The 22406-nt window shown below is 40.8% G+C and overlaps 2 protein-coding genes across 2 annotated transcripts; one reads left to right on the top strand and one right to left on the bottom strand.

Moving 5' to 3' along the window:
- Positions 1-2488: 2488 nt before the first annotated feature.
- synpo2la (synaptopodin 2-like a) lies at positions 2489-10757 on the bottom strand. The gene is made up of 4 exons (XM_055029719.1): positions 10331-10757; positions 8613-8764; positions 7438-8156; positions 2489-6415 (listed from the first exon to the last, which is right to left on the bottom strand). Exons 1-4 carry the CDS (start codon positions 10430-10432, stop codon positions 3825-3827), a joined length of 3564 nt encoding a protein of 1187 aa, XP_054885694.1. The 5' UTR covers positions 10433-10757; the 3' UTR covers positions 2489-3824.
- An 8162-nt stretch (positions 10758-18919) lies between these two features.
- si:dkey-174i8.1 (arylsulfatase I) lies at positions 18920-21664 on the top strand. Its single transcript, XM_055029806.1, has 3 exons — positions 18920-19215; positions 19688-20020; positions 20563-21664. Exons 1-3 carry the CDS (start codon positions 18920-18922, stop codon positions 21644-21646), a joined length of 1713 nt encoding a protein of 570 aa, XP_054885781.1. The 3' UTR covers positions 21647-21664.
- The last annotated feature ends 742 nt before the right edge of the window (positions 21665-22406 follow it).

Raw genomic sequence — 22406 nt, forward strand, 5'->3', positions numbered from 1 at the left:
GTTGTGAAGACATAATAACATTGAAGGTAATATTTTTGAAAAGCCAATGTAGAAAACAAGGTATATATATATATATATATATATATATATATATATATATATATATATATATATATATATATACATATATATAATATATATATATAATATATATATATATGTATATATATATATATATACATATATACATATATATATATATATATACATATATATATATATATATATATATATATATATATATATATATATATATATATATATATATATATATATATATATATATATATATATATATATATATATATATATATATATATATATATATATATGAAAGATGATAATAATCCATATCCATACCCATGGAAACTACAAGATGGGCTATTTTCTAAAATGAGCTTCCCCAAAAAACATGACCCAGTTGTATTTTTTGCTCGGTTTAATTTTGGCTGTTACATTAACACTTAATTCATTATAGCCATGTAATTTCCCTCGTGCATAAATAGTATTTGGTTTGGCTTTTGACAACTCTATTATTAGGCACAGTGTGAATGTAAATGGCAGGGGAGAGTGCATCTGTCTGGTGCCACAGCACCACGCAGTGGCTGCAGTTCATGTCAGAAAGAAGATAAATGACTGAAAGAAATTACTCATGATTTTTTTTCTTTGACATTCCAAGTTGTATGTGAAAGACAGTGTTCTTTGAAATACAAATGTATTAAATAATGGTCACAGTAGAGCTTGTTTTTATGAAAAAAAATAAAAATAAGTCAGTTTAAATCACAATACATATGAAATCAGGGCAAAAGAAGTGCAGTTGGTCAGTTGCATTGATTTGCACTCTGAACAGGAACACCTATTATGATGGTATCATCTTTGATTCATTCAGTGCCTCTTTGTTTGGAGTTTCTCAGCATCGCAGGCCTTGACAAGACAATATTTGGTCACTCTACCTGTTAAAGTTTTTGCAGACCTCTTAGTCTCAAAGAACTTCTCTTTTTTAGAGGCGTTTTCAGGTGAGCCCAGCGACTTTCTGTAAGATTTACTTCTGTGATTGCAATGCGTATGCTACAGTTGTGGCTCATGAGGAATACAGGAGATTATTGTTGGATACAGAACACAAAAAGTCCTTGTTTAATGGCTGCACCGTGGTTTTAAAGGGACAGATTTGTTAGTCAGTTAAATTGCTTTAAAAGGCAATTCATTGTGCATAGAGAAATGGTTGTCTGATGCATTTTGTGTTTGTCTGATTTGCGATTTGTGTCAGTCCAAGCAATTGAATGGGCAAACCTATTTTACACAATATAACTCATTAGGTACAATTAGATTAATTAAAACCCTGCAATTCAAAAATTACTGAATATATTGAGAGATTACGTCTTTCTGTTCAATGTTTTAGATTCTCTTTGAAGACGATATTAACCATGAGGCCTACATGGTGAAAGTTTGGCTTGAAAGATCACGGGGATTAATTTTCAATAATCAATTTGTCTCAAAGGAACCAGAACCTCAGTCCCACCACAGGACTTATCGGAGGCCCAGCTCTCCTGTTATCGCATTAAGAATTAATGCAACTCTGAGCTGTAATAAATGTTATGACTTGTTGAAAAGACTTGTGAAAATTATGCTGGCAAGCGATTAAAGGTGTTCCAATAAAATTCTGATATTACATTTTATGAGCCAGCTGTGAGTCTTAAAGCCAGATTGCTTGATGGTTGAGGTCAGTTGTTGTTCCACGATATTTCCTGTGGAGGGCGGTATGGATGTGCAGTTCTCATCTCCTTTCTTTGAGCAGGAGTTTCAGATTTCAAACCTTCTGCGTGACCGAGACATTTCTGATGGGAGTTTGTATTTATTTCTGTGACTGTTTGAATGTTTTATAGGTGTTTGAATACCTCCGCGATCGCTGGCCCCCAAACGTTCATAAACCTGCATCATAGGTTATTTTAAAGTGGCTCTGTTGGCTTCCAGAACCCCATTCTGGGAATGAAGGCTGATCTGACCAGGACACACCACCACATTTAACTTTCTCCCAATATCTTCACACTAATCCTTTGCTCTTTTAAGTATAGAGAGAGTGCAGTTCATATTTTTATGCAGTTCATATTTTATGAAAAGATTGCATACTGCATGGATATGCATTGCCTTTTATAAACTGCTATGGCATTTCTTCCCTTTTCAGTCATTGTTAAACTGATAAATACATGTCTCAAAGTCATTAGTTGTGTTTGTCATTTTATGTCTGAACTCCAATTTTTATTTCATACATGTTGTTGTTATGGATCAAGTCCTTTTTTTCTGTTAAGCTTAGCCAAATTATTATTCTTTTTCTTTAATTTTTCTGCAGCATTTTTTTAATTCAAGTTAAGAACTGTGTTGATACAGTACAGTAGAAATTTATGTTTAGGGACCAAAAGCAAGCTGAATGTAAGTTCATATACACAACAGCTGATAGTGGTGTGAAATCAGACATTTCAGACAAGCAAAGTTCTTTCAAATCTAACTTTATTTTTCCAAATTATTTGCCTTCTCTTACTCAGTATAAACTCTAACTCAGCAAGAATGACAAACACTTTCGCACCTGATCTAACTGTCCTGCTGCTTGAATAACATATTTTACACCTCAACATAACTATATGCAAAATGTTAGTGTCTTTAGCCGTTGTGTTAGAAATGCAAACATTCATTAGAAATTATATCTAACATTAGTAAAAAAAAAAAAAGAAAGAAAAGAAAAGAAGAACAAACAATTGTAGATATGCCTTACTTGCTTCCATCCAAACACCTGTTTCAAGGTACATTTCCATCACACTTCAGCTTTTAGTCACAACTATTGTGGGGAAAAAAGATACCAGTAAAGCCTCTGTCTTCCATCCATCAGTTCTTTAAGCTCCACCACAAATTTACCTAATCAGACTTCCCTGGCCATCCTGTTCACATCTGCAGTCTGTGAGATTTTAATCTACATGTAATGAATCAAACGCCTTAATTTTAAATGATGCGACCATGTCCATGTCAGACAAATGGACAACGATCTACCTAAGACTCCATTACACGTATCGCCCTCTCGTCACAGCTGCTCTCATTCCTTAAGTCCTTCTACAAAATTGAACAGCGTCGACTTTCCATTAATTCCTCTAAGAATAAAAATAAAGTAAAATACACATCCTTTATATTTAGAATTTGTTTAATAAAATTTAACAATGTACATATATCTGCAAACAACCTCATTGCAAAATGAGTGTGTTGTACCTGAACAACACACTCAAAATGCTCTAAAATTAGCCAAGTGACAAGTGTTGGTCTGACTGTGCTGACATAATGTGACCTGTGCAAATGAGAAATAATTCCTTCCAGGTTAAAGTGAGCACTAGGGTTTATATTTCTTCTGAACGAAAGGCATAAGCCTGCAAATGCCTAATCAAAACAAGGTCCAGGGCACTACTTTACCCCATCAGCATCAAGTTATATGTCAAAGCAAATTCAGTACTTTGAACATAGGTAAGTATTTGTTAATTTGAAGTTTTTTGAACTTCATAATGAAATCCTTTCTTTTGGTAAGACATTGCCTAACGTTTTGTTCTTTACTGGATAGGAAAATCATTTTTAATACCTTGGTATTTCAACATATTGTAAAAATGTTAAAAGAATTCCAAAATTAGTATCCTCAAAATCATTATCTTTGTTTACACAGTCAGCAAAAACTTTCCTTTCCTTATTTGAAAGGAAAAAATGTGCTTTGACTTAACAAAGAAGCAGTTATAACAGTTGATATTACCAGGTTTCATGTTGATAATTACTAATCCCACAGGTGTGTTGCCTTTTTAAAATGCTCCTGGTCTCCAGACATGGGGCTGCGCACCGCCCCTAGTGGCAACAAAATGTGGTTTGGGGGCCTGAACCGGGTTGTTTTTCAGCGGCGGCAAAGATGCAAGAATGCTAAGTTCTGGAGCACTCTGAAACTGCTTGGCTGTCTGCAGCCCACTGGAGTATGGGGCTGGAGTGCAAGGAGTGGGGACCGAAGGAGGTATAGGGTATGGAATAGGGGCGGCAGAGAACTTTGGCAGGTTGGGTAGCCGTGTCGGCTGGGAGGAAGAAAAATCTTGTTTCAAAGCACAGACTGACTGGAGTGGAGCTGAAGCTGGAGCTGGAGCAAAGGCAACAGGAGGTGGGGATGTCATGCCTGAACGACTCAAACGTTCTCCAAGTGTTGTAGCTGAGCGAGGCGCAATGACTTTAGGTGTGATAGTCGGAGCTGACATAGGTGTTGGGGTGGAGAAGCGCTTGATTTCATAGACACGGGCTGTTTTGAGGGGTATTTGCCGAGGGGAGGTCAGTGAGCTTCCCACCATTGTTGTTGTGTAGTTGTTCTGCTGGGCCTGGTATGAAGGCATGGCTGACAGATTGGTGACACTGCCTCCATACTGGAACATGGCAGGGTTGAGCTGATAAGGCTGCCTCTTCATGAAATCCACGGCCTTGATGCCTTCCTTTTGGGAGCTTCCTCTTGCCTTGTTGTCTGAGTTGCCGGTATCTTTCTGAGGGCCTGTGGGAAGAGAAGGGGCCAACAGCGGGTTATATCCGATAGGCGGAGGTGCACGGACATTTGGAGAGTATTTCCACTGAGAGGGATGGGAAGAATTGACAGAGGAGTCAAACTGTTGAGATGTATTTTGCATGGCCACATCCTGTTGATAAGGGGTCTCATGTGGAGTGTCGACTACATACATACCCATGCGGCTCTGTCTTTTAGCAAACAATTGAGCCCCTTTGCCCCCAGCTTGAAGAATCTGTGGGGTCTCATGAATGACCCGAGGTTTTGGTGCAACTGGGGGTGGCACCCTTCCTGTTCCACTTTCCTCTTCTTCATAGACATCATCAGCAGTTGTTTGGCCATATTTGTATCTGGTGGACCTTTCATCCAGGTTCTGAACCAATGATAATAAGTCAGGATTTGGGGATTTCTTTACCACTTCTGGCACATTGAACATAGGTTTAGGTTTGCCGCCACGCCGTCTTGCTTCAAGTAAGATTCCTGTACGACCTGTCGGACCAGGAACAGGGGTTGTGACAACAGCTTCAGGCTTTGTTATTGCAGATTCTTGAGTAACTGTGGGTATGGAAACTTGTGGAGCTGGTGGCTGAGCCACTGGCACTTGGAGTGGAGGTACAGTGGCAATTGGATCAGCTGAGCCATTCATTTGAGACAAAGGAGGAATAGGAACTGATGCTGTTTGTGGGGCTCTCAGTACTGAAGGCACAGACACTGGGGTCATAGTTGAAAATGGAGAATGATGAACACCACTTAATCCTGGTGATGACTGCATTGTTTCAAAAGGGGCAGAATGAGCAGGAGTGTGAACAGTGACAGGAGCTTCTGCTGTCAGGGGTAGAGAAGCTTTTGGAAAAGAGTATGGCGGGGGAACCACTGGTGGAGGACCCACTGGTGGAGGACCCACTAGTGGAGGACCAGGGGGTTGCTGTGAGATTACAGGTGTTGCATTATTGGCTACTTCAGAAGCAATGGAAAATGGTGGGGTCACAACGGCTGCTGAAGCAGGTCGCTGTGTCTTCTTTGAGACAGCTGGTCGAAACGTTACAGGAGCAGTTGCGGCTCGAATGCTGATGAAGCCAGGGGTAAAGGGACGTGCTGTTCTGTTTAGAACATTGCTTGCAGGCAGTTCAGGCAACGGGGTTTCAGGAGGGGGTGCAGAACTGCTCAGAACTGTAACTAAGGCTGTGGCTGGCTTGGGTGCTACAGGAGGAGGTGCCATCACCATGCTAACTGCACTCACTGCAGAATTAGGTAAGTTCCCATGAGGCACTGCATGGGGGGAATTAACAATTTGAGGCTGAACTGCCTGTGCAGGTGTAGGACCAGATGGTGACTGTTGAGGTCCTTGTGTTGGTTGCACTTGTGCAGGAATTTCAAGATGCAATGGATGCATCTGAGAATGTGCTGCCTCTCCTTTCTTTGCAAGTTCATCCACTCTTTTTCTTTGCTGCTCAAACAACTGTGCACCCTTTCCTACCGTGTCACTCAAACCAGGATTCAAAGCGTTTTCTGCTCCAACCTCACGACCTTCTGTGCCTGCCGTCGCCCTCTTTTCCAACTTATCCAGGTAGTCGCTATCCCAAGTTGGGTCTGGAGCTCCAGAGAAGCCCTCCTCATCAAATTCAGATTCGCTGCCAGGAAACACCCCATCATCTTCTTGTGAGTCCTGAAACCTGTCCTCATCTACACTCCCAAAGCTTGTCAGGGTGTATTTTTTTGAGCGCTGTCTTCTTTTCTTGAACATCAACACTCCTTTGGAGTGAGGATTTGGAGCATCAGTCAGCAAAGATGCAATTGTCCGACACTTGCTCTTGGCTTCCTTTACTTGCTTGTCCTGAAGTGTGTCCCCTCGGTTCAGTTCTGCAGAGTATAAAAGTATAAATATTAGAACATTAGATTTGTGTAACATAATTGAAATGAACCTGAAAAAGATTTAACCTTCAAACCCATAACTGACTCTGGTGTAAGTATCTAAAACTGTCCTGACCAAAATACATTGATCAGGTATCTTATCTCTGGACTTGCTATGGAAGCACTTCTGGAAAAAAAATCAAGGCAGGTCTTAAACTCCCCAATTTAGCTGGAGAAGGATAAATTCGCACATTATTAGTCTCATACACTCTGACATCTATGTGCGAAAAACATAAATTACGTCAAAGGATAAGTCCCACGTGTGGTTTAACTTGGCCCTGTAATGATAATCATTAGCAACCTTATTCTGCTTCCTTAGAAGTAATAGTATTCTTAATTTGTCTTGGCTAAGGCAGGACATTATATTTAAACCTGAACTTTGTGATGACTTAAGGAGTTTCTCAAAGTAAATTCATTTAAGTTCTTAAAAACAGCTGATTGCGCAGAACAGTTGTTTATGGCTTATTTCTACGGATGATCAATTTGAGCAGATTTTCTTCAACTATATTTTATTATGTCAACTGAAATGTTGACATTTGCAACAAAGTTGGAGTTGTTGTATCGTTTCATTCATATTTTTAGCTCCATTTTAGAAATCCTAACCCTAAGAGTAGAAAAAATATGGCTATTCGCATTGCCACTTGACTCCTGAAAGCAGCTGCAGAGGCTTTTCAGTGCACACAGATTGATTGCTGTTTTTTTTTTACAGACATAGCTTGAGATAAATATAGTAAACTATAGTGTCTATATTGTGTTTTACAAGTTAGACTAACTTTTATTACTCTGTGCCACCATAGAAGAATGTTGAATCTTTTCATTACCAGGAGATTCTCAGGTGAAGTTTAAAGAGGTGAAAAAAAGAAAATTAAATATGCTGATAGCATCTGATGTGAGACAGGAAAATGATTCTGACTTCTTGATCTAGCTTGGAGTGCAAGTCGATACCAGGGATCCTCCTCAGCTTTACTTACTAGCTTGCTTAGCCTTTTCCATGTAGGTTGTCGTGAGTTCCTCATCAATGGGTTTGTTCACGGGACCCACCATGGGCACAAGCTGACTGCGAGAACCCAACATCAGAGCCTCCTTTGCCCTTTCGGGGGACACCAGCGGCACATTGGCCGGCTCTAGAAAACCACTGTCTTCCTCCTGTCCTCCATCCCGTGGACCCTGGTCATCTGCTGAGGAGATGATCGAGGAAGTTTCAGTGGACGTCTGGGAGGACCACAATCCTGGACCTGGCGGTTTGTAAATGACCTCTTTTCTTGTGACCCCAGGTAGGTTGCCTCCTTCATCTCCATTGCCTCCACATCCTTCCAGTGAACGAGGGAAAGCCTGGGCATCTGGAGCACTGTCATAGCCACTCATCTCCGACGTTTCCCCTCCTTCAGGAGATGTCCTTCCTGATGGTTTCCCAGAGTTGGAGTTGCTAGGGCTTCTGCGTTTCTGTCGCCGTTGCCTCTCATAGCCCGCCACGTCTGCGTCGCTATCTGTCTCCCCGTAATAAGCTTCGCTGCCAGGTGGGGAAGTCAATCCACTGGTCAAGGAGGAGCGACTGCGGTGGACCTCGCGGACAGGTGCGTGGTGGGATTGGGTTGGTGACATGGCTTTTAGAGCAGCACGGTACTCTTTATCTATCCGTGGAGACGGGGCACGGGTGACAAGGACAACAGACTGAAAAGCAGCAGGTGCCCTGTGAACAATTAAAGTTGTTAACCCAGTGGTCTGGTAACGGAGGCTCACTTTTAAAAATCTCATTCAGGCAACAGTAATATTTGAATGCCTTAGTATTTTTCGCTGATGTTTTCAGAGATATGTGGCTTTTTTTCTTTACTGGTTCTGAACTGCATGATAATCTGACAACGTTTCTCCCCGAAGCAAATTTCTGTATTAATTAGGCACAGAAAGAACAACAAGGTGAGGTTCAAAGTGAAAGACATCATCACAAAAATGTTCACTGACATCTAAATATAAACTATTTAAAAAGTGGTTGCAGTTAATCAAATGTTTTTTTATGTGGTTAAATCAGGACTTTCTATGGCAAGCCTAATTAATACACATGTTTCTGGGCTAAATAGAGACAGATTGTTAGCAACATTAAAAAGATGTCCATTGTCACTCATCATTTAGAGTGTTGGTATACCATTACCTTCTGACTAGGATGTTTAGTATCCCAGGGGAGCTGTCGATGAGGTTCATGGCCTGGGCATGGGAAAGAGATCCACATGGTTGTTCGTTGATAGATACCAGTTCATCCGCCTCCCGCAGCCCAGCCCGGCAGGCCTTGCTACGTTTACGCACCTGCAAAAAAGAAAGGATGTTGAAATTTGATTGATTACAAGCAAATGTGTGTTTTTAAAAAAATATTTAATAGATAAGCCTGGGGCAACCGTCTTAACACACGTTCAAGTATCTGACGTGATCTGACATGACGTCTACATAAAACACATGTTTTCAAACTGGAAGAACAAAGGCACACTCTTTTATTTGTCCAAAATAAATCTTCTCATTATGCTTCTCAAATGATTAAACATTTCTAATGTGCAGATGTGAAACATTTATAATGTCCCTGTATGTTTTTATACATACAGGGACAATTCTGAGGTGTAAGGACCAATGTTTCTGTCACATGACAATGTTTCTGTCTTTTGTCAGGTATTGAAAAGGTTATTATTTCCCTGGGATCTCTAGGTTTTCACAGGTGAGATTGGAAATAAAAGGCCGACCTGAGCTGTGCTTCGGCCCTGACTTGGTTTTTGACAGTGACTGACAGGAAACAGATTCTGGCATGACAGCCTGGTCTTGCTGTGGACAAATGCCACAAATTATAACTCGAGTGGCAGCACTCACACACACTCTGGCAGGGAAAAGCGAGCTAGCGGCCATCTTCATGGGGTTCTTCTGCTATTTGTACCTGGCATCTATGAAGAACACAGAAAACTGACTGACATGTTTCATGTAGATTTTTTTTTCTTTTAATTTTGATAAATTTTAAAAAGTAATTTAGCTCTTATCTCACTAAGTATCTTGTATTTAAATGTGGCCTTAGGCTTTGGTTTCCTTAGTTAGTTTTTTTCAGCTATTCTGGTTTGCCTGTAATGAAACCCCACCTCCCCATTTAGCAAAGCCTTTCAAAGTGATCTGTGCCGACTTGTGGCCCAGGAAGTCAAGTTATTTGTTCAGTCAGTCACCTTGTGGTTGCAAATCATAACACTCATAATATCCCTGCATGCTTCCTCGCATGCACCACAGAAATACAGTCAGTCTTATAAATATACGCACAATAATTACCTGCATACCTGTATATAAAGACCAGCATTCTTTTTGTTCTCCATCCATGTTATTTTCTCCAGTACATCACATTAATGAAACAATTTTCATTTCATATTTTCCAAATAACCCTCAGACAACCTCTAAAATATGGCGCATGCACAGATATGTGGTGTTGCATTTACAGTTTTGACCTCATGTTAGTGTACATTGCATGCAAATAAGTATAAAGCCGGTTCTAAGTTCTGGGCCAGCATGATTTCAGCTTTGCAAAATCTGCTTAAGTTGTTTAATAAAGGTACAATGGTGACATTTTCTAACACTCTGTAGTGCAAGATTAGTCTCTGCCTAATCAATCATCAGTCCACCGCTGTATGAAGTCTCGTCTTAAACCAAATCATGACTCATGTTCAGGCCCAGCAGCCAATGTTCCACTTCAGCTTTGTCTACAGCTCTTTAAATCAATGCCAGATATATCTCAGCTACTGTTGTGACGTGACTTCGTTCAGACTCCAAGGTATAGTTTTAAACATTTTTTTTTTCCAGCAAAGCAAAATGTAACAGGTTTCGCTTCCCCTTTCTGGGTCACCTGCTTACCTTCGCCACTTGGAGTGGTTTCTGATGCTCCACGCCTCCCTGCAGACGAAAGCCCCACGGTGCCCCACCGGACAGGGTGATGATCACTTCTTCTGCAACCATTGTTCTGTCTTTTGTCTTTTTTTTTTCTTTTTTCCTTTCCTTATTTATTTATCCGATATTGTTTGGCTTTTATATTTTATCTGAGGGCGGCCCCTCAGTGCTGTGGCTCCATGGTTAGCAGTCAGAACCCCCTCATAGAGCTCTGATCTGCTGTTCTTCTGGCGGACCGTCTGCAGTCTGAGCTCCACGGCCAGTACTCACACCTGCACACGCACGCACGCACACACACACACACACACACACACACACACACACACACACACACACACACACACACACACACACACACACACACGCCTACACACCCCTCCTGTGCAGTTCACCCATACGTAGAGTGCTGCCTCCATCTTAGCTTCAGTAGAAGGGGGAGGAGAGGGAACAGGATACATGATGTGTGTGTCTGTGTGTCTGCGTGTGTGTGTATGTGTGTGTTTGGAGGGAGGGGGTGTCCTGACGCTGCTTACCCTGAAGAATGTCTGCCCCAACTGAGTGAGGGGAAGGTCCAGCCCAACACTTGTCCTGTCACTCAGACCCATGCCTCTGGATTGATGATAGCCCCTCCAAAAATAGAATCCTGCCACCTCTTCTGCTCCACCATCTTCTCTGCAGACCAAGGTAAAGTTAGCATTGAAGCCATCCTAATGGTGCTGCATTTCTGACATTGAGGCTGTCACAGATCCTTCAGTGCGCCCTCAGCCAGTCTCTCAAATCTCACCTCTGAGGCTTGCGGCGAAAGGACATGCTAATCCCGGACAATTTCGTTCAAATAGTTTCTGAAATGATGCCAAAGGGTGCTGATAGAAATGAGTGATGTTGAGAAATTGCAGACCGATTGTGTTTCTGGGCCCTTTCACTGCACGTTGTTCTCCTTGGAGTCCATCAGTTTCTAGGTTTTAAATATCAGAATGGTGCCTTGTGTAGAAAGCTTTATAAAATTTTTAAAATGTACTTTAAGAAAATAAGTACAATAAAACCCAAGATTATCAGATTTTGACCGTGTTAATGCTGAAGTTGTGTGAAAGTGTGTTAGATTTAAATTAATTTCCAAGAACAGTAAATTTTTTCGACTTTACTCCAAAGTTGTATCTCAATGTATTCTCTTCCAATCTTCAAGCTCAAAAAATAAAATAAAATAAAATAAACGTAAAGTAATTGATTAATGAAAAACAAAATGGAGAAAACTTAAATAAATCTAAGTGTGCTGACTCTTTCTTGGAGGACTTGGCATTTAATATCAATTTGTTCATGAAGGTTACACTGCTATTACCAATGAGGCATACATTACTGATAGCTGCTCCGTTTGGCAGCCGTGCTCTGCACCTGTCTCCAGGCCTCAGGATGGTAACCAAGATCAGCCCCGGGTCACACACACTCTAAAACATGACGGTCCGCTAGACATGGCCTGTTTGCTTTTTGTTTTCAGAAAAACGTTCAACCACACATAAGAGGACTGCATGACAACAGATTTTTTTTTGTATGAATTCGCCAAAAAGCCAATATTCAAAATTAAACCGAAAAGAAAAAAAAAACACTTCGTCCTCCTACTCCCCCTACTGGTCAAGAACAGAATGACTACTTGTCAGCTCACCTTCCTCTCCTTACTTCTGATTAACGTGGTTATTTATCATACAGTACTTTCAGCATTTCTTCTGCATCTTTTATTAGATTTTAAATGAAGCGCAATTTTAGAAGAAAACTTGTTGGGGGGTTTTCATACCTGTAGGATAATCTGAGGGAAGGTGTAAAAATGTAATAAAATGTACCTGCAGCTTATAAGATCCTCACCGTATTTCCTTAACATATAAATTCAGGCTACAAAAAAAAAAAAAAAACTTTTAATATAATCTATTAGGGTGAAATTGGTGAAATCTATTTGGTATTCTAGGGTTGATGCTTGATTTTTCAGTCACTACTTTTACGTACTTGAATCTGGTCAAGCTTGAAGCCGTAGGTCTAAATGATTTGGGTCCTCTACAAGACTGCTGACACTGCCTGCTTGTAAACACACTAAAACTCTAAATAAATCAGTACTGTTCAATTTCAAGTTCTCAAAAATGTGAGCTTCACTCATTAGCACACATGAAATCTAAATAAGCTTCCCGCAGCATCGTGTGTAGCTTTTCTCTGTCCTTAAGTGAGTTATTAATTTACTGAATCTTAAATGTCCCAAAAGGGTTTTTGCTGGTGTGATTATGACAGCAAAGATGATACTGTGGAGCTACTTGGGAGGTTTCCTGTCATGGCCACAGATAATTAGTAAATACAGCTGACTGCCTACGCTGATTTCAGCAGCTTATTAGTCATAAACCCTCAAATAGGAGGTTGAAATCATCACTTCAGGAGCAGCACGGCCACCTTAATTCCAACCCAAATGGGGGGAAGGACAGACACACACGCATGACAGGAATTAAATTTAGTGGTGAAACTGAATAAATTTACCGGACATGAGAGAAGGAACTAATAGAAGAATCCAGTGGAGATGTGATTGTGGGACCAAGTGAGTAAAATCAACGAAAAAAGAACAGCTACAGAGACGCTACGCTTGGTACTGAGAAAGGTGAAATAATGGACACAGAAGAACCTGAAGCAGGAAACGGAAGATCAAGCTAATCAAAAACTAAGGATTCATACCAAGATAGGAGTCCATACAATACACAGAAAAGGACAACCACTAAGAAATCCAACACAAATAAATTACTGAAACACACCAGTAAAAAAAAAAAAAGGCCTAAATTGAAAACCAACATGCAAACAGCCAAAGATTGTGACACACTGAAGAAAAACCGTGAGCTGGCTTCGCCTTTGACCAATCTGGGCTTATTCAGAGCGATCTCTTGTGCAACATATTTTTCAGACAGATGGTCCCAATTGTTGTTTTCGTGTGTGAGCTCAGATGAGTGTGCAAACATGTCCGCCTGACTCTCAGGTGGCAGCATACACAGGTTTTTGGCGGCCACCTGGCTCAGTGTCTGAACACATGAACACTTCTCTCCCCGGGCAGTGGGAGTCCTGGGAGGGACGCAGGTCAAACTGGACACAAACCAAGGTCACGGGTTCAACAAACTGGAAGCATCAAATTTAAAAAAAAATTCTGCATCACGTTGTTCATGAAACTTAAATCTGGGGATGACATGAGTGACAAGGGAAAAGATTATTTAACAATAGGCAATTGATTTAGTGTATTTAGCTGATGAGTTGGCATATTAGAGACTTCAAAAGGAGAAAAGGAGAAAGAAGTATATAAAAAAAACCAACTAAATATTGTTCTATAATAAACCTTGTCATGGGTTTTGTGTTTCAACATATTTTTGAGTCATTTTGACTTTAAGCAATTGTCAATCTAAGCCAACCTCTGGGTTGTTTCCATGAACCAGTATTCTGGTTCAAACAACCCAGCATTGTGTTTGTTCTAATTTGATCCAGCTCTGGGTTACATGTTGGATTCTTTATAACCCAGCATTGTTTTGTGTGTACTCACTGAATGAACTAATAGCATGCAAGTGTATTTTCTTTAACAAGAAAATGTTAGACTGTCTTGAAGTCAAAATGAATCTCTTCTCCGGGTTCTAACTCTGAAATGTAAGCTTTTGAAATAGAACACAACAGACTACACTGCATTGTCAACACTGAAATTTCAATGTACTTTAAGAAAATTAAATGTTATAGGCCAACATAAAAAAAAGGTGATTGTGAAGTAGAATGAAAATCACTGTTTAATTTGATAAGTGAAAATTAGAGCAGCCCAAACTCAGCTGGTCTGAGAAAATAAAGTATTAGTTGGACATCACGCCATACTGTGAAACAAAAAAATATTTTTTCATGCCTTTGTTAAAACATGGTAATTTTAACAAAAGCAGATGTTTTGGTTTTGGTTAACAAAAGTGCCTGCAGTACTTTTTAAAATCCTCTTGGTGTCTCTCTCCACTATCTGTAGCTGGGTAGAAAAAAAGAAAAAAAAAGCACACGCACTTATGATTCATAACATTGATTTCATTGCATCTAAGCCAGCATGATGCTGCTGACGGGAGACGTCTGGTAAGATGAAATAAGCTGACCCTGAAGACGCTGTGACAAAGTGGGAGAAAAAGTTTCCTCAAAGTTTAGCAGTGGCCTCTACAGCGTGAGCGGTCCCCTCACCCACTCAGCCTCATCTCTGTCAATCCATCACAGAGTGAGGCGAGGGGAATAAGGAGTGGATAGAGTTTCTGCTGGCTGGAAGATGATCCTCAGGTATTTGAGGAGAAGCCGGGCTAAGGTCTCCGTCAGTGTCACCTTCAAGTCTGATGGGTGTCTGTGTGATCCGTCAGGCTCTACCGTCCGTCTAAGAGAAGACCAATTTGACCTCGGCCATCCGCGAGTCTCAGATTACACAATGTATAAAAATGGTGGGAGCAGAAATTGAAGTTAAAAACAAAATAAAATGAATAAATAAAACTATGTCTGAGGGGAAAATAAGGCTGCTCATCATTCTGATCACCCCACTATCTTAGGGAAACATGGTGGTGGCACCAGCATGCTGTGGGTAAGAAGGAGGGGAAAAAAGAAATAAAGATATGTTAGAGGCGGCTTGGGAAAGAATAAAACATTCAAGTTTGTGGTTTTGATGTGACCAATATAAAATACTGAATACATATAAATACTTCTGAAAGGCAATCTGTAAATATCAATAAGATAATTTTGCTTTTGCTGTGTTTGCTGACTACTGTTCTCTGTATTAAGGATCAGCTTACATTGAGTGTAGGATTCACAAAAACTCCAGAAATCCCTCTCATGTTGGAATGTGGCTAAAAAAAAGCTTCACTCCAGTCACAAAAAGGCATAAACGTCCTTGCTCAACTTTACCGCAGCCTCTGAGTGACTCATTCATTCGTTGTCATGAATAAATCACAAACTTCCACTCTGCCGTGCTGGCTTCACGAAAACTCACAAACAAACACAGACATGCAAACACACACTGCTGTTGATCTTGAATTAATAAAATGAAGGCCTCCTCTGCTGTGATCCAGGAGAACGAAAACTTTTACGAGTCTGCCATTATTTCCTTTTTTTTAATTTTTTTAAATTTTTTATTTTTTATTTGACCGATGGAAAGTGCTTTAAAAGTAGAAAAGTGAAAAGCTTTATTTCTGGAACAATTGTTCATCACCACAGGCTTTAAAAATCAGACTCCACAGAACAGAACATGCTACGGCGCAAATCCCATCTTATCTTTGGGGGGGACCACAAACAGGAAAATATCTTAAGAACAATTTCAGGGGAGAGCAAAGTTACAGTGAAATGTAACATAAAATGTGGGTTAAAAGATTTTCAACCACATTCAGGCTGCAGGAATGAAAATGACTAGTAATGCACATCAAACATGTTTTATTCACAGTAAGCAGATTATTGAGAAACAAAACTAAAATTCAAATGTTGCTTCTATACGAGTTTTGTTCAGCCTGACTGATATTATCTCCTTTACAAAAAATTAAGGTTATAAATAAAAGAGCTTTAATGAGTAACTCCTCTTAATAAAATTAATAAACATTGATTCATTTCATGTTTGTGTTGCAGAGCCACAGCTAACAGCTAACAGCTAGCTCCTCACTTCAGCGGCTACACTTTGGACTGAACCATTGTTCTAATAATGGTGGCCATTTATCTCTTTATTTCTGAGATAAATGGCAGATTTATTACTGTCTTTTGCTGTTTCATATTGATATTATTTAAATGAAAATGTTCCTCCAATTATTTTTGAGGGGGAACAATTCTAGTCTTTTCCAAGATTTGGGGATTTACCCCTATGAGACCATGTATATTTTTTTTCTATCTTCTCAGCTCAGGCGGTTGTTGAAATAATACCTTGGCGTACACCTCAAGAAGAATTTTGTCACTTTCCATTTTTAACACTCCCCAGTCCTGCACTCTCCTGGTGGCTCACATCTGCCTACGTTTCCTGATGGCTAAACCCCAACACCCATCGTTGCTGTATGGGTCTTTACATCTTTTTTTTTATTTTTTATGTTGCACTCCCTTGTCATGAACAGTAAAGCTTTTCTGATCCCTAATATGTCTGCATTCCCAATGTTCATCTTGTTTTTGTCGCGCCTCTAATGCCCTTTTCCCTTTTGTTTGCTCTTTTGTTTGCTCTTATTTCCCACCAACTCCCAGTCTTACGTATCGTCACCTTTCCCGATCTCCCACTCACACTTTGGGGAGAAAAGGCTTGTGAAATTTCCCACAGGGCTCGGCAACACGAGTTTGCTTCTCCAGCGAAGGAAATGGACTCGCATCCGAGGCATTGATTTCTTCCGAGCATAATGGGAAGGAGATGGCGGCGAGGTGAGGGCTAAGAGCCCAGTGGTCGATACATATTCTCATCACAATGCCTGATGTTCCCCTGTTAGGTTTCAGTGACCCGTACAGTGCGGGCGGCAATTCTGATCAGGTAACTCTATTAATTTTGTAGAACAAAGCCACAAGGTAAAAAATAAAAAATAAAAAATGACAGAGATTATTTTATTTTCATTATGGATGTGGGCAATAATCTGAAATGTGTAGTGCAGGAAGTTAAATGGGGATGTTAAATGTGTCTCTTTAGTGGGAATGGTGGCCATAAATACAATGAAAGAAAGACCCAGTCAAAATTGTTAGTTGTTACGCTAACAATTTTGATTGTTTTAAAAAATGGTTGATATATCTTCTCTTCACAGTTTACAGAAATGGTGACATTGCTGATGCAGGTTTGTGGTGAATGTGGAAACATAAACCTTATTTCAAAAATAACTTCATGGGATAGTTTTTGGATTTTTTTACAGAAGATTTTGTTTAAAGGACTTTTCTCACCCACAGTCTCTATTTCTATTGGTATCTTTATTTTTTCCAAATCCATATTAATGTGTTCTGGAAGCTGAAGCTAATGGTTCGTCTGAGACTAGTCATGACCAAAGAGGACTTAGACATCTAGATATTCATGTGATTATTCATTTGAACCATTAATCCTGTTTGCATTTAGACGGCATTTACGCCAAACGTAATAATAATTCATACAGGAAATGGAGGCAGAAGGCAGTGTGCCATTAATTAAGTTCCTGACACCAACATGTGCCAAGGATGGAATATGTAGTGTGTCCAGTCAGCAAAACTAATGAAAAGGTAAGTAATAATTCAATTTCCTGTAGAAAAGAAAAAGAATCCTCAGAGCAGAGGACCCTCATTCAGCAGATTTTAGCAATGTTAAGACAACTAAAAGTGAAAAATATCTATTTTCTCCATTCGCCTTGTGCGGTGCCTTTGTGGCAGACATTAATCATCACAATATATGAAGCTCATTGGCAACTCTTGCTTCCTCTCCTGCGTAAATAATTAGTGACCTCTGTGTAAATAGTATAAAGGTCAACAAAACACTTGCTTTTACGAGACATTTTGAGGCAGGAGTTGTTTAACACTTTGATCTCTGTTCTTCTAAGGCGAGCTGTTAGCTTCACCTACTGGACCAACAAATCAAAAAATGTATGCTAAATGAAGACACCAAAACCTCCTGTCAGGAAGATAGTTTCTACATATATCACCCCTTCATGCTTAAATTGCCTTTTTTCAATTATTGTTTAACTCCAGCAAATGTTTATTTTCAGACTTTTAAAGCTGAATTTTGACAGCTTTAAACTACAGCTCAGATTCCTCTGAGCTGTATTCAGACTATAAGATTTGTAGATGCTTTTCTGCTGCTCAGAACAACTCAGCCCCTTGTGGGTCTTTGGCAGTCAAATATAAATTCTGATTTGCTTGCCTGGCAGTCCTACAAGTAGCCTAGAAATAGTTTTTGGTCTCCCTGACCTCAACTTGACCTCCGGCGTCGTTGCAAACTGACATTTTTCTAAGTGCAACTGAGCAAACAGCTGAGAAAAACCATAAACCTCCAGAATTGTAGTTTTTTTTTTCTTTTTAATTATTATTATTATTGAGATTTTTCTTCACCAGCTTTATTTTTAAAACATGCACTTGAATTGTTATGGGGAATGAGGAATCGCAAGAAGTAATTCAACAGGTGGTGAAAGGCCAGGACTTAACTACTTTTTCAAACGCCATTTTATTTGAAACATTTCTTTTCTCAATTATTGTCAGTTTGTCAAATATAATATCATTTTTATGATGGTTTTCAATGCCAGAATGCCAGAACATTCAACAGCAAAATGTCTACTTTCCAGACTTATCCAAGCCACCTCATGAGGCACCTGAAACCCTCCATAGGAATGTTGCGAGTTGATGAAAAAAAGTAAGCCTCCCTTTCCCAAACACTGACCTCTGCCAGCTTCTCAGCTCACAAAGATAGTTTTCCTCCACCCACTGCAGCAGCCTCCATAAAAGCCCCTCTGGCACATCTTGAATTCACAAGGAAGTATACTGGATGAACTTTCGGGATGTACAGATAATCTAAAATGTATCTAACAGGAGTTATCTTTGCTGAATAACATAAAACACTGAGAGAATATCAGACCATTTGAGAGCATGAGGAACACATTCTGCTGTGAGCTTCTCCTTTGGACAAGTGTAATCTTGCTAAGCGGTCTTGGCTGCTTGTGTGACCAGGATGGCAAAGTGAACACAGAAGGCATTGAACAGTCGAAGACCCCTCACCTGATCTTCATCATGGTGGACGACCAGGGCTACGGAGACATCGGCTATCACGGCTCAGACATCCACACTCCTGCTCTGGACCAGCTCGCAGCAGACGGCGTCAAGCTGGAAAATTATTACGTCCAGCCTATCTGCTCTCCTTCTCGCAGTCAGCTCATGACAGGATGGTAGGCGACTATTTGTTTTCATCTGATGGCTTTTAACTTAGCTCCAGAAGGCTATTTCTCAATATGTATTACATTCATAACAGGAAAAGGACAATAGTCTTAGTATTTTTGTTTCTAGTGCAAATATCTCAGTACACTTGAAATAAGACTAAACTAACTTACAAGATTCTGTAAAATATAGGAGCTTGTTTTGAGACAGTAATGTTGATGAAAAATACTAGATCCACAAGTACTAACTACTTTTTCACAAAAATTTTATGAAGTGATTAGAGAATTGGTGAAAGTTATTTTTATCTTTGTGTACATTGCCACATATCACACATTGGCAAACATCTCTGTGTTTGTGAATGTTTTAGTTCAAAGAACAAAAACAAACAGCACAATTTTACAGTGACATTATAATCAGCACTCACCTTCAAATCAGTTTTATCTTGGTTTAAAACAGTCTAATCTCGTGTTTCTGTGGTTGCAGTTACCAAATTCACACTGGACTGCAGCATTCTATCATCCGACCGCGTCAGCCGCTCTGTTTGCCCCCAGACATTCCCACTCTGCCCGAGCGCCTGGCTGAGGCTGGATACGCCACGCACATGGTTGGGAAATGGCACCTGGGATTCTCCAGGCCAAACTGCCTGCCCACACGGCGCGGATTTCAGAGCTTCCTGGGAACCCTGACAGGCAGTGGAGACCACTTCTCCTACCAGAGCTGCGATGGGGCTGAAGCCTGTGGATTTGACTTGCATGATGGGAACAGACCCGCCTGGGAGATGAGAGGGAACTACTCTACGCTGCTCTACATCGAAAGGTGAGGAATAAACTAAATTTTCCCTAAAGAGGGAGCAAAGCATAACACAATGTCATGCAAAAGCATCCATGCTTCCAGGTCTTTATTATGGTCATGTCTTTTTGAGTAATCAACGATTAGTTAAAACAATTAATCGTTGAAATACGGGAAATGTATTTTCCCACCTGAGCAGCAGGTCTCTGCAATTCTTCTAGAGCTACTAATGGAGTCTAGGTTACTTTTCTGCAGTATGTCTTGGCAGTGTGGCAGCTGTCCCAAACTCTTTCCATTTCTGAAGAAAATTAACACTGCAAGATTTTAGTTAGGAATAGCAAGAATAGAGTGAGTACATACAAATGAATAAGTTAACTCCACTTATATGTGGGGAAGAGAGTCTAAGCAGAGAGATCCAGACTTCTCAAGGTGTTCCCAAACATAGTCCCTCCAACATGTCACACTGAACTAACAAACTGCAGCTTGTTTTTCTGACATGACAAAATGTAAACAAAAGAAAGATACTTTGAAAGGTGTTGCATCTTACAAAGTTCTGTTTTTCAATCCAGAGTCAAGAAGATTTTGCAGAGCCACAATTCCCAAAGGCCACTCTTCCTCTACCTGTCCCTGCAGGCCGCACACACTCCTCTGCAGGCACCGGACCTTTTTCTGCACCACTATGACGCACAGAGCAATCGTCAAAGGCGTCACTACGCAGCCATGCTTAGCTGCTTGGACGAGGGGATTGCAGAGCTTGTCAAAGAGCTGAAGACTTGCGGTCTCTATCAAAACTCCGTCTTGATCTACTCATCCGATAACGGAGGACAACCGCTCTCAGGCGGGAGCAACTGGCCACTGAGAGGAGGGAAGGGGACCTATTGGGAAGGAGGCATCCGGGCGGTGGGGTTTGTCCATAGCCCCCTTTTGAAGAGGAAGGGGATCGTAAGCAGAGCCCTAATCCATGTTTCTGACTGGTATCCCACATTACTGGGGCTTGCAGGGACCGTGCAATCCCACCACAACCTGGATGGCCATAATGTCTGGGCCAGCATCAGCGAGGGTTTGCCTTGCCCCCGCATGGAAATCCTTTTAAACATCGACCCTATGTCCAGGAAACCTGGGGAGCCTTACGACAAGGCGCTGGAACTCAATGGCTTCGGGATCTGGGACACAGCAGTGAGAGCCGCGATAAGGGTGGGCGACTGGAAGCTACTGACAGGAAATGTGGGTGATGGAGACTGGATACCACCACAGGCTCTTCCAGGTGGCTCGGAACGGTGGCAGAAACTTGAGAAATGGCGCAATCGGCTGGGGAAGTCAGTGTGGCTGTTCAACGTCAGCGCAGACCCGTACGAGAGGTTCGACCTCGCCGAGGTTCGTCCAGAGGTGGTGAAACATCTGCTGGCTCGACTGGCGGAGTACAACCACACTGCTGTGATGGCAAAGAACCCACCCGATGATCCTATGGCTGACCCAGAACTACATGGGGGAGTATGGAGCCCATGGCTAGGCCTGGAGGGGTGGGGAAGAAACGAGAAGGATAAAGATGGAAAAAAGGGGAAGATTCCAAAGTTTAGGCATTGCAAATTATGCAAATTAAAAGCCCTATTTAAAAAAGTGGAGTCACGTCTGCAAAGAAAAACCCTTTTCTAGTTGACAAATGTACACACCGAACATACGAAAAGAATTTAGTTTATTTCATTCTCTTTACAAACTACTTTAGCAAGTATTAGCAAGATTTATACATTTTGTGGTTACTGTAAATAAACAGCATGTAAGTATAACAAGTGTTACCAATTTATTTCAAAAGTTAAACAGCTAACATGTTTAGAAGTCATCTCAGGGATGATGAAAAGGAAAATAAAGTCCAGAATCAGAAATTTGAATCCAGTAGAAGGCAAACAGAGAAGAAAGAAGTAATTAGTCTTGATGAGCAGTAAAAAAAAATAGCACAAATCAGATAAACGAAAACCCAACACCGAATCCTGAAGGTCGTCAGATAAAAAGGCCGACAAGCAGAGATGACTGCGTGTCTGGGTGTAGACAATGATTCATTCTCTGTCCTGCAGCCAAACTGCAGCACAGGGACCGCGGACCTTTGCCGGACTGAGGGAACAGAGTTGTGTTAGTCACTGCCCATTTATTTCCTACATCAAGAAATGTTTTGATTTGTGCAGATGGAGCCGTAGTGGTCGCATGTGGAAGTAAGGCCTGATGTGACCTCGTAATCATGCGAGAGGATGTTTTCAAGCTGAGATGAAGATACCCACTGGGAGGGCTGCTGTCAAATGTCATTTTGTGCTCTTAGTCTTGGGGGCGAAGGGACACATACAAGTCTGATTGCCGTTCTCTCTTTTGGTCTTCAAAGACCTCTGACCTCCACATGTCTATTTATGGTGGCCCTAAAAGTTCA

The sequence above is a fragment of the Poeciliopsis prolifica genome, unplaced genomic scaffold (assembly GCF_027474105.1).
Source record: "Poeciliopsis prolifica strain line A6 unplaced genomic scaffold, Auburn_PproV2 SCAFFOLD005, whole genome shotgun sequence".
NCBI classification, from domain to species: Eukaryota; Metazoa; Chordata; class Actinopteri; order Cyprinodontiformes; family Poeciliidae; genus Poeciliopsis; species Poeciliopsis prolifica.

Coding starts and splice junctions, on each gene's coding strand:
- synpo2la (XM_055029719.1), bottom strand. CDS start 10,432: ATGGTTGCAGAAGAAGTGATCATCACCCTGTCCGGTGGGGCACCGTGG. Junction 8,765..10,330: donor AACCACTCCAAGTGGCGAAG/GTAAGCAGGTGA, acceptor TCTTTTTTGCAG/GTGCGTAAACGTAGCAAGGC. Junction 8,157..8,612: donor CTAAACATCCTAGTCAGAAG/GTAATGGTATAC, acceptor AATTGTTCACAG/GGCACCTGCTGCTTTTCAGT.
- si:dkey-174i8.1 (XM_055029806.1), top strand. CDS start 18,920: ATGAGGAACACATTCTGCTGTGAGCTTCTCCTTTGGACAAGTGTAATC. Junction 19,216..19,687: donor AGTCAGCTCATGACAGGATG/GTAGGCGACTAT, acceptor CTGTGGTTGCAG/TTACCAAATTCACACTGGAC. Junction 20,021..20,562: donor ACGCTGCTCTACATCGAAAG/GTGAGGAATAAA, acceptor TTTTCAATCCAG/AGTCAAGAAGATTTTGCAGA.